The following is an 11,089-nucleotide window of genomic DNA, read 5'->3' as shown; positions in this document are numbered from 1 at the left end:
GCGATCGCTTTCTCTGCCGCCGATTGGAGGAAAGTTCATGGAAGAGGCGTGGCCGTGAGGAAGTAAAAGCTGAGCACTCCGGAAAGTTTGGAAACTGACCTGGTCGCGAGCAGGCGCTGATGCAGGGGTCTCGCTGGCACACACGTCCCTAGGGTGGGCTTCCAGAGGCGCTGTGCCCTGTGCTAGGTGGTCGCAGAAGCCCACCCTTTGCCCGAAGAGCGGCCGTGGAAGGCTGGGATACCCCGGGAGCCCTGCGATGCTGCCTTCGAGCTCCTGCTGCTGAGAACAGCCTAGCCATTGAGAGAGAGCTTGTGAGTGGGACAAGCTCTGCCAACCTGTGCCTAGTACCTGTACCTGCCTGTGCCTGGGTGACTTGGTGGCACCGCGTGCCTGGAACCGCTTCTGCCAGCCAAGTTCAAGGACCCCTCTGCCAGCCTGCGCATGGCCACGCCGTTGCCTCGGATCGCATCTGTCAGCCCGTGCCAGCTACCACGACTGCGAGGGTGTGCCCAGGACCCTATGTGACAGCCTGTGCCAGGGACTACTTGCGGCAGTCTGTGCCCCTGACCCCGTGTTGACTGCCGCTGTGCGCTTCCAACGTGTGCCTAAGGCCACCACAACTTGCAGCCTGTTGTCTGGGACCACCTTTGCCATCCTGCAGCTGGTGTCACGTCTGCCACTCTCTGCCACGTCCCTGTGCTCGAGCTTTCTTGCAATCCTGCGCCCGAGGCCTTCCCATCAGCCGGTCTCTCGGAGTGGGGCCGGGCTACCTTTGCGCCTTAGACTGCCTGCGTCCCGCCTTCTCGCTGCCGCCAGGCCCGCGACACCTCTTCCCAAATGATGCAGGCCCGCTACTCCGTGTCCGACCCCAACACCATGGGGGTGGTGCCCTATCTCAGCGAGCAGAACTACTACCGCACCGGGGGCTACGGCGGCATGGCGGCCCCCATGAGCGTGTACCCGGCCCACGAGCAGTACCAGGCGGCGGGGGGCATGGGCCGCGCCTACGGGCCCTACCACCACCACCACGCGCCCCCGGCCGCCCCCAAGGACCTGGTGAAGCCCCCTTACTCCTACATCGCCCTCATCACCATGGCCATCCAGCAGGCCCCGGACAAGAAGGTGACCCTGAACGGCATCTACCAGTTTATCATGGAGCGCTTCCCCTTCTACCGGGAGAACAAGCAGGGCTGGCAGAACTCCATCCGCCACAACCTCTCCCTCAACGAGTGCTTCGTCAAGGTGCCCCGGGACGACAAGAAGCCGGGCAAGGGCAGCTACTGGAGCCTGGACCCCGACTCGTACAACATGTTCGAAAACGGCAGCTTCCTGCGTCGCCGGAGGCGCTTCAAGAAGAAGGACGCGTCCCGGGACGCGCGCACCGCGGCGCCCGCCAAGGGCCAGCCGGAGGTGGCCCCGGCCGGCGCCGACAAGAAGGTGGTGGTGAAGAGCGAGTGCCTGGAGCTGCCCGTCATCACCAAGGTAGAGAGCCTGAGCCCGGACAGCGCCCTGCAGGACAGCCCGCGCAGCGTGGCCTCCACCCCCTGCTCCGGGGCCACCCCGGAGGGCTCCCTGCCCGACCAGCACCCGCCCCGGATCGGCGCGCCAGGCACCTTCAGCGTGGAGAACATTATGACCCTTCGCGGCTCGCCGCCCCAGGGGGAGCTGAGCCCCTCCAGCAGGGCCAGCATGGTGCCCACCGCCCTGGGAGGGTACCCCCAAGCCTCCCTCTACAGCCAGGCCATGGACCCCAGCGGGGGATACCAGTGCAGCATGCGGGCCATGAGCCTCTACAGCGGGGAGAGGCCGGGCCACCTGTGCGGCCCCAACAGCGGCCTGGAGGAGGCCATCTCGGAGCAGCACAGCGGAGCCAGCTCCCCCATGAGCGGCCTGGGACAGGAGGTGCTGAGTCCGGGCCACCACCAGTCCAGCGGGGCGCAGGCCCCCGCCTCGTGGTACCTCAACCACAGCCCCGCCGAGCTGGGCCACCTGCCCGGACACACCTTTGGCGCGCAGCAACAGTCCTTCCCCAACGTCCGGGACATGTTTACCTCCCACCGGCTGGGCATGGAGAGCTCGGCCCTCGGGGAGCACCAGGGGGGTGGGAACAGCAGCTGCCAGCTCCCCTACAGGTCAGCACCCTCCATATACCGCCACTCCGGCCCCTACGCCTATGACTGCAGCAAATATTGAGGCCTGCACCTCTGCGTCCCATCCAGGGACTCTTCGCCTCTGATACCCGTGGACACCCCCTCTTCTGAACCCCTCATAGGCACCCGCTGCCCGACTTCCGGTCCCCAAGGAAATTCCTCCTGTTAAGACTGCAATTGAGAAGCCTCTTCTATACCCGGGACCACCCCTATATTTCTATTTTAGAACCCCCTCTGCTGCTGAGCTGAGCCCTTTTTCTGCTATCTGTTACCTGGGACCACCCCTATATTTCTACTTTAGAGCCCCCTCTGCTACTGAGCTGAGCCCCTCTTCTGCTATCTGGAACACCCCCTCTTCTGTACCTGGGACCCCCCTCTCCTGCCGAGGCCCTCTTCTGCTGTCTGGAACAGACCCCTTTTCTATCACCTGGGGCCACTTCCATTCTGCTCTCTTGGACCACCATCTCTGGTTGAGCTTAGCCCCACTTCTGCTACCTGGGACCACCCTTATCCTGCCACCTGATCTGCTCAGATAAAACCCCTCTTCTAAACACTTGCAAAGCACCCCTCTACTTCTGGTCTCTGGTGATACTCGCCCTTCCTCTGCTAAACCCCCTCAATCCGCTCACTCTTTTCGCGGTCCCGGGGATACATCCTCCCTGCCTTCTCAGGCCCACCGAGGACATTTTTAGTGTAGTTTTCGTCGTCCCCCCCCCCCCCCCCCCCCTTGCTCGCTCAGATCCCCCTCTAAATAACTTTCCAAAATCACCCATCCCTTTTGTGGCCTCTTTGTCCCTTGGCTCCAAGACACTCGTCTTCAAGTTTTAAAAAACACCTCTTCGGCCCTTACCCTCTTCCCCGACATATTCTCTCCTAGTTCCCTCTGGCCATCACTTCTCTGCCCCCTGCCACTGCAGAGAAAAGCACCTCTAGCTCTCAGGGGTTTCATCTTCTGGGCTCAATGTCCACCGATCCTCTTGGCCCCCCAAAGAGGCCACCTATTCGGCAGCATAGGGATTTCACCCCTACCAGTCACGCCAGTTCTCCCAGACAGAAGGCCCTTCCTTTCGCAGTCAGAGCCCTTTCTGGCCCATGGCCAATCACCCCTCTACCCCCAAACAGAGTATTCTAGAGCCTCCCCCTCCCCCTCTTAAGTATTCCACCGTTTTTTGTTTCTGGCCCAGCAAGGACAAACGCTGCACGTGAAAACTTTTTAGAAACTTTTTAGAGGACTCCTGGGAATCTAAAGAAGTGAAACCCGTAAAGACTGGAGCAGGCCTTGAAATCAGAGCGAATGCCTCTTCCTGGACATGTGAACTCACCCGAAAAGGGAGACACAGCTCGAACTCTGCGAGGCCGAGGCCCGCGCCTGGAAAGTAAGTTATAAGGACCAAGGATATGGCCACGTCAGTGCCCTGATTACCTGCAGTCCTCTCCCCTAGCTGTAACGTGCACGGAGCGCCTAGAGGCCCGACGTGCGGAGCCATTTAATATAATATTTAAAGTTGCGGTCACTGGAATTCTCTCTTGCTATATTTGTAAGAGGCCCATCAGCTTTTTGCCAAAATCCTCAGAACTGATTTTTTTTGTACAAACAACCAAATACCGTCTTTTCATCTATGCATTTAAATATATATATATATTGATTTTTTACCAAAGGAGAACCCTATTTATTGCTTTTGTCTGTGGAAAAGAAAGTAAGACTTTTCTTTTTTAATTTACGACTTGTCTTGGATTCTTTGTCTGGACCATTCCGTAAAATGATATTTTGTATTGCACCTCTTTCTACATGGTCTTAACTATTGTAAATACCTTAAAATAAACCCATGTCATTTTTTGCCCAAAGTACTGCTCAAAGTGTTTGCGTGTTTTATTGATTAGTTTACCCCGAAAATATTTGAATATGCAGTGCAGATGCGCATCCTTCCTTTATCCTAAATTGTAGGCAAATATATTTTTAATAGGCTCAGAGGTGTAAAATGCGAAATTAATTCGCTGTTAAATTTGGAAGGCCTTGGAAACAAGCCACATTTCAGTATAAAGCACCGTATAAACTAGAAAAATTGACACTCTCAAAGGTTTTCCTTTACACCAGCTTGACTAACATACACCTACAATGTCAATCATACATTTTAATATAAAGTTCTAAAAGAGCATTCCAGTGATAAGAAAAATATATGTTTTCCCACTCATTCTTGCATTACCAATAATAAATAGAATCATGTATTTTATTAAATACTTGGAAACAAAAATTAACTTCTGACCAAAGCAGAAGTGCTTAGATGTAACCTGAATACCTGTACTAAGCGCTTTATAAATATAAATTCTTTAGGTACTCAAACGTAAATACTTGTAGAGCTGCCTATGCATTGTGTACATTAATATGTCGGCACAGAAAATACTATTTCATCTGGCGCCCTGCAGCGACGGCTTGTTGTGAGTTCTAAAGGGACTGCCGGCGACAAGAAAAATTAGCAAACTCTCCAACTAGAATTTATTAACAAAACTAGAAGGCTTGGAGACATTTAAAATGAGCCTGAAAACGTAGAAGTATATATATATATATATATATATATATATCAAAGAACTAAATAAAATCCTTTCAATTGGCCTATTATTAATAAGAAAATTAGCCATTATTGTCATAACTTTCAACTGGTAAATTTGCCATTTATTTTCTCGGCGCAGTATATTTCTGGTGCTCTGGTTTTCCTTTCATTGGACGTCTACATTATTTTCAAAGTTTGTTCAATTTGTGTTTTATATCTTCGTGTTCAGACGCACCCCGACCTTGTGGATGATTCGTTGAACTTAGTGTCGTGGTGGGCCTCCCACAAGCCCCCCACACACATTAACTGTATGAAGGAGCCCACGACTGGGTTCTGTCCCCCAAGCTGCCTACGTTGGCACCCCCTCTTTAGTGGTGCGTGGCTGGGTCCGAGCCCTGCCGTGGCTCCGGTCACTGCCTGGCGGGGCCCTCTCCGCCCCGACCGTCACCTGCTGCTGTCTGGTGCCCACACCTCGCTCCGCACCGTGGTCTGTTTCACCAGTAAGAGCTCGCCCACCCCCGCAGCCCCCAAAAATCGCTCTACAAATAATAAAACTCCCATTTCCAGGCCGAAGGGATTTGTCAGCCGTCTTCTGCTTTCTCTCAACCCTTCAAACACCAGATGCGTCTCCCCGCTGAGAGGCCAGGTCGAGGGAATATAGCGCACGCCGTGCTGCCACGTTTCCCCCAATTCCAGAGAAACGCTTGTGTGGACGGACAGGTTTGCTGGTGATGAAAGAATTATGTATCTTTTCACAGGAGGGGCCTGTGTGTGCGTGTCATCATTTTAACAATGGCGTTGTGGCCTCTCAGGAATAGTTAAATGCCATATTTTACAGCGCCTAAAAAGGACGAAAGTGCTGTCTGAAGCGCGATACAACCAATAAATAGTAATTATCTTATATAATTATATATTTTCCCATGCAGCTTTAGTGTGTCACTGAACCCTCGTTTGCTCATTTTTTTTGTAAGCCTTTCTGTTCTTGTTCTTTCAGGTTCTGTATATCAGGACCCCCTATGTTGTATAAAACGTGGGTGTTATGGAGAAGCCCCCTCCAATCATGAGAGTCCCTTGGGACTAAGGCACTGTCTGATGACGGTCACAAGAGCCCGCGTGCACGCACTTTGCCTGAGGTCGCTGATTGGCCGGAGCAGACACCTCCGCTAAGCCCCTAAATTAGCTGCGTAAGTCCCCCAATTACTGCCTGTTTATGTCTCGAGTAATGACGGGTGATGGCGGCACGTACAGACCACCGGGAAGGTGCAGCCCGCGCCTGCCCCTGCTCCGGCCTGCTCACTCCCGGGTGTCTGCCTGCTCCGGGGCCCTCTTCCCTCTCGAGATCTAGGTCTGCCTCCTGGGTACCTTTTTTTTTGTTTCATTTTGTTGGGGTATTCCTTTACCATCGCTTCACCCCTTAGCAGCCTTACCGAGTGCACCCCGAAATAACAGGAATGCGAGTATTTAGGGTTACAGGTGGGTTATCTGAGAGAGGTTTGCACTTGTGACCAGGTGGGGAGATAACCGCGCGCCAACAGCCACCTTGATGGTGAAATCTACACTGCCTGCTACTCTCCGTTCTTCTCGGCGCTACACTGAAGTAGGGCGCTTTAAATTCAGGGAAGAGTGGGCATATGGTGGGAATCAGACAAAAATCCCTAGACAGAACATGGTCGTACTGGCCATGTAATAGGCCTTAAACACCACAACCAACTGAGCTGTAATAATCCAGGAAAATAGGCAGCCACAAACATTCCGGGGACAATTCAATGTGACTTTCCCGACTCTGTCGACAAGATCTTGAAGTGCATTTAATTCAGAAAACGTGTATGGTAGTGACTGATAAACCGGACACCGGAGGTCCGTGAATTACCGTAGTCACTGTCATAAACAGGAGTTACGTTTACCCATTCGTAACAGAGCGAGATGCTTTGTCAAATGCGGAAAACGGAATATAATTCACAAGTACTTAATGACTTGAAAATACAATGACGCCCACATCTAAAAAAATACCACAGTAAAAAAAAAAATCTGAAATATATGTACTGAAAACAGAGAATAAAACACGGGCTTTTATTTCGAAAAACTAGCAGAGAAATACACGACCTTACATAATTGGAGTTAGGGACGGGAATGGGACGAGTACACTAATATCCGGATATACGGCCATATAAAGGAGTAGGTGGTTTGTACTAGTAACCAAACCTCGGAAGCCCCTACATAAATGGTACAGGCGACGGTACCACCATGACAATGTCTGAGGGGTACATTAGAATGAACAGACTGTATTGGGTGGGTAGCAAGGGTACCAGGCCCTAACGAAAGTAGAGACGGCCCCTCTAGGTTCTAGTAAGAAAAAACATCAACTAGTTGGGGTGCAGCGGGACTCTCCACACAGGGCATCGGTGCAACTGCACCTGCTGCACTGCTAAGAGTTAGTCTTCTGATTTTATATAAGAGGGGCTAGGGATGCTATCTAAAACCGACAGAACTGGCATTACATATGTAAGCACAACTTATTGTATAGCCATGAAAAATGACCCTAAAAAATGTGGCCACTACCCCATCTGTATCTATTACAAATGTTAGAGTCACTGTGAGGGGCATCTGAGGGCCCCTTTATTCATGAGAAGAGGCAGAACAAACAGAGACGGCCCGAGGGATTGAACCTGTGTAGCCAGCAATGGAAGAATCTATGTAAAATGTCTAATATATAACACATTTCTTATACAGTGCTTCAGTCTACACGACTGCCGTTTCTAAGCACTGTTAGTATCAGATGTTACTACTGTTCGATTTATGACCCCTGAAATATGGAAAGTAGGGTTGGTCCTACGCTGTACCCCCCTACCGATAGAAGTGGGTCACAAAATGTATAAGAAGCAAGCTTATACCTTTCCTAACAGAAGCCCTTTATTTACATTACAGTTCCAGGAATATAGAAGCAATGGGCTTTCTTAGTAAAAAGCAAAAGTCCGACGAAGTAAGGGTCAGTCGAAGTAAGGGTCAGTTGAAGTAAGGGTCAGTCGAAGTAAGGTTCAGTTGAAGTAAGGGTCAGTCGAAGTAAGGGTCAGTTAAAGTAAGGGCCAGTCGAAGTAAGGGTCAGTCGAAGTAAGGGTCAGTCGAAGTAAGGGTCAGTTGAAGTAAGGGCCAGTCGAAGTAAGGGTCAGTCGAAGTAAGGGTCAGTCGAAGTAAAGGCCAGTCGAAATAATGGTAGTGAAAACATTAAATTATATCTATAGGCAATCCAAGTTGCGTAATAATGCGGAGGTAAAAACAATGTTGCACGTAAAACTTCAGAACCATGCTTTTGAATCAGAGACGCCAGCCCGCACCGGAAGCACGGGTGCAACAAGCCTGAACTCTCTCGATAGAGCCCCCATTGGGATCGATGGCGGGGGACCTGAGAGGCCCTTGAATGGCGGGGTACGTGTAATACTGGGATCTAACACACACGGGCCATTTTCTTCGAGAAGTATTCTTTAAGAATTCTCGCTGGTGAACGCTCGCAGGCGGGATGTTTTGTTTCCCACAGTGGTTAGTGCACACGGGGGTGTCCACTCTAGGCCCAGAAGCCCCAGGCCTGTGTCAGCTTTTTCGCCTATGCATAAAATTAACCTTGCATGTAGCTAATGCAAAAGGACGTCACTTCCGTGGAGACGGGCACCCTGCACATTTCGAATGTAGTGTACACAAGTGATAATCTAGGCTCCAAATCCTGTCCTGTGAGGTGGCCTTTCCTTAGAGGCCACACGTCCCTTTCACAGTTCTGAGGCGCCAGCCTGAGGCTGAATATGTTACCATCTCCCAGTTGTGTTGCACCCTTGAACCCCAAGGGTCCCTCCGGCCTGGGCCATGGGTGTGTGATTGCAGGATATTGTTCACTCTTGGGGGGCACAGCCCATTGCAAAGTGCATTGTCTGCACGAAGCAGTGGGCAGTTCTCTATGTACAAAAGGGGGAAGAGAGGGGGAGATTTACAGTCACTGTGTGCCCAGAGGCCGCTGAGCATTACTGAGTCTATGATGGTCCCAATCATTGGATAAACTAGGAGAGAATAAACTGAGTTTAAAATTCAAACACATTTCTGTTTAGGATCGCCTTTAAAGGGGCCGTAGAACCCCAACTGTGGACTCTCCCCCAGCTGAATGGATGGGATTTCCACTACATTACTTTTACTTAAAGAATGAAAGATATTTCTTTCCCTTGTTGTGCTTTGCAGTAATAGCAGCACTAGAGAAATGTTCCAAAGAAATAAATAAATACGATAAACATTTTCATCTTAAGATAGTTGTGTTCATTGATGTGTTTAAGTTGAGCCTTGTTTTGAGCGCCCACAAGTTTGTCAGAAGGGAATTGAAGGGAGTGGGAGGTGGAGTGGAGAGTGATATGTCCAAAATCACACAACTTGTTAAAAGGGGTGAGGGGAATGGGTTAGGGCCCATGCTCGAGATTCGCAGTCGGCAATATTAATGCTGCTAAAGTCAGCTATGTTCAGATCCCTGTAAGCCAGTAAGTGCTGGCCAGAATGTGTGCATGTGGTGGGGCAACAGTATAGTACCTTTTACACCGCACAAATGGGTCTGTCGATTGTGGCCCAGCCGCTGCCTGTGCAGGTTAAAGTGGTGGGGCCAGGTGGAGAGGGATTTCGATGGACGATGACGAGGGAAAATTAAATAAATAAATAACCCCCACCCATCCTGCCTCACTGCTCTTTTTTGCACAGCCTGTGGCTGTTGTGGCCCTTCCAGTGTCATGCTCTTCACTTGCACGTAACTCTGTAATGTGATCTGGTCCTATCAATTGGTGTGTTTGCTAGATATCGAGTAGGAAATATCGTGGGACCTTAATATTGAAAGGGAAGTGTAGATTTTCTATAGCTAATGCAACATATATGTACCATGATTATCTATCTATCTATCTATCTATCTATCTATCTATCTATCTATCTATCTATCTATCTATCTATCTATCTATCTCTTCAAGGTATGTAGATGTGGAATTAAGAATAATAAATCCATGCTTCATCTGTATACACTTACCTTTCAATATTTTGCCCACAATATTATGATACCACCATATTTCTATGTTTGATTTTCCGTGGTACAGCCCTAACAATTGGGCGGTAGCAGGTGGGGTAGGTCCAAGGCATGTACAATAACACACAGTACAAACTCAAGGGGACATAAAGTGTCACAATATTGGCATAGGTGTCAGCACTGAAGGGCACATAGTAGGGTGCTTGCACTACAAGGCTTGCCCATGTAGGTGTGTGTTACATATTGCAGGGAGAAAGGCTTACAACAAATGTACCAGCAGTGCAGGGAGAGACCAGCGAATGCTGGGTCATTTGTCAAGGAATGGCTTGACAGTTTCGATTTTACAGACACTGAATAGTCACTAGTTGGTATTGGACTTTTGATTTGATAATAACATTCTGCGACGGCTCCTGAATTATGGCCGATGTTTAATCTTTTCTTCTCAGATTTTTCAAATCAAAATTTGCATAGATTGGTTGGGAAGGAGACAACTTTAGTTGGCTTGATCTGAAAAATAAACTTTCACATTTTAAGTCTCATAGGAAATTTTGTTCACCACTAGAGTAGCAATTGCTGAAAGTAATTAGATCAAAAATTCGCATGAAAACAGAACTGTGCATAAAATAGGCCTTTTATTTCTGGGATTGTGGGCATTTGTATTGAAGTTTTTAAGGGGTTTGAATTATAAACAGGAGCAAAGCTTTCTCGAAAGTGTTTAAATATAGAAATATATTTTACCAGTACCAAAGATAAGATAAGTTATTTTTTTTATTGCCCAACTAATTAAAATCATTGCAATCAGGCCATGTTAAAATCAGTATAAGGTGCGTAATTTCCAATGTTATAAAAGAGTATGTGAACATTTATTATCCTGTTTTCTAGAGATTGAACAATGTAAACACCATTTTAGCAACTATAAAAACATGGGTATTTAAAACAATTGGCACAGCATTATGGATTATAGTTCTGTAAGAGATTATTTGAATCCAGGACGGTTTTTACTGCAGACAGGTATATCCTAAAACGTGCCGCCCGCTGCAATGATTCGCCTTTCATGCATGTATGTGCCTAAATACTACTAAAATAACATTTGTGATTACCACACGTCTTGACTTTGTCGTGGTAACAGAGCAATCCTGCTTAAAAAAAGTGCCTATAACTTTCGTCTGCATAATAATACATTTATTTCACTGAACAGCAAGAGATTATGCAGATTATGAGCTGCAGAATACCCGGATCTTGTGAGATCTTTGGGGTCAGGCCTGTTTTATACTTCCAGAGGACAGACCCCTTCTTTCCCTACCTTAGGGATAAAGGTTGGTATGACAAGGCAGGCTGCTGGGTGGTTCTTCAAC

At 49.0% G+C, this 11,089-nt stretch overlaps 1 protein-coding gene across 1 annotated transcript; it reads left to right on the top strand.

Moving 5' to 3' along the window:
- The first annotated feature begins 352 nt into the window (after positions 1–352).
- FOXC2 (forkhead box C2) lies at positions 353–2,316 on the top strand. Its single transcript, XM_086946551.1, has one exon. It carries the CDS (start codon positions 838–840, stop codon positions 2,191–2,193), a length of 1,356 nt encoding a protein of 451 aa, XP_086802677.1. The 5' UTR covers positions 353–837; the 3' UTR covers positions 2,194–2,316.
- The last annotated feature ends 8,773 nt before the right edge of the window (positions 2,317–11,089 follow it).

This window comes from Lissotriton vulgaris, chromosome 12, assembly GCF_964263255.1.
Source record: "Lissotriton vulgaris chromosome 12, aLisVul1.2, whole genome shotgun sequence".
Taxonomy (NCBI): Eukaryota; Metazoa; Chordata; class Amphibia; order Caudata; family Salamandridae; genus Lissotriton; species Lissotriton vulgaris.
Note: the sequence above shows the minus strand (reverse complement) of the source record. Positions and strands in the feature narration are given on the sequence as shown.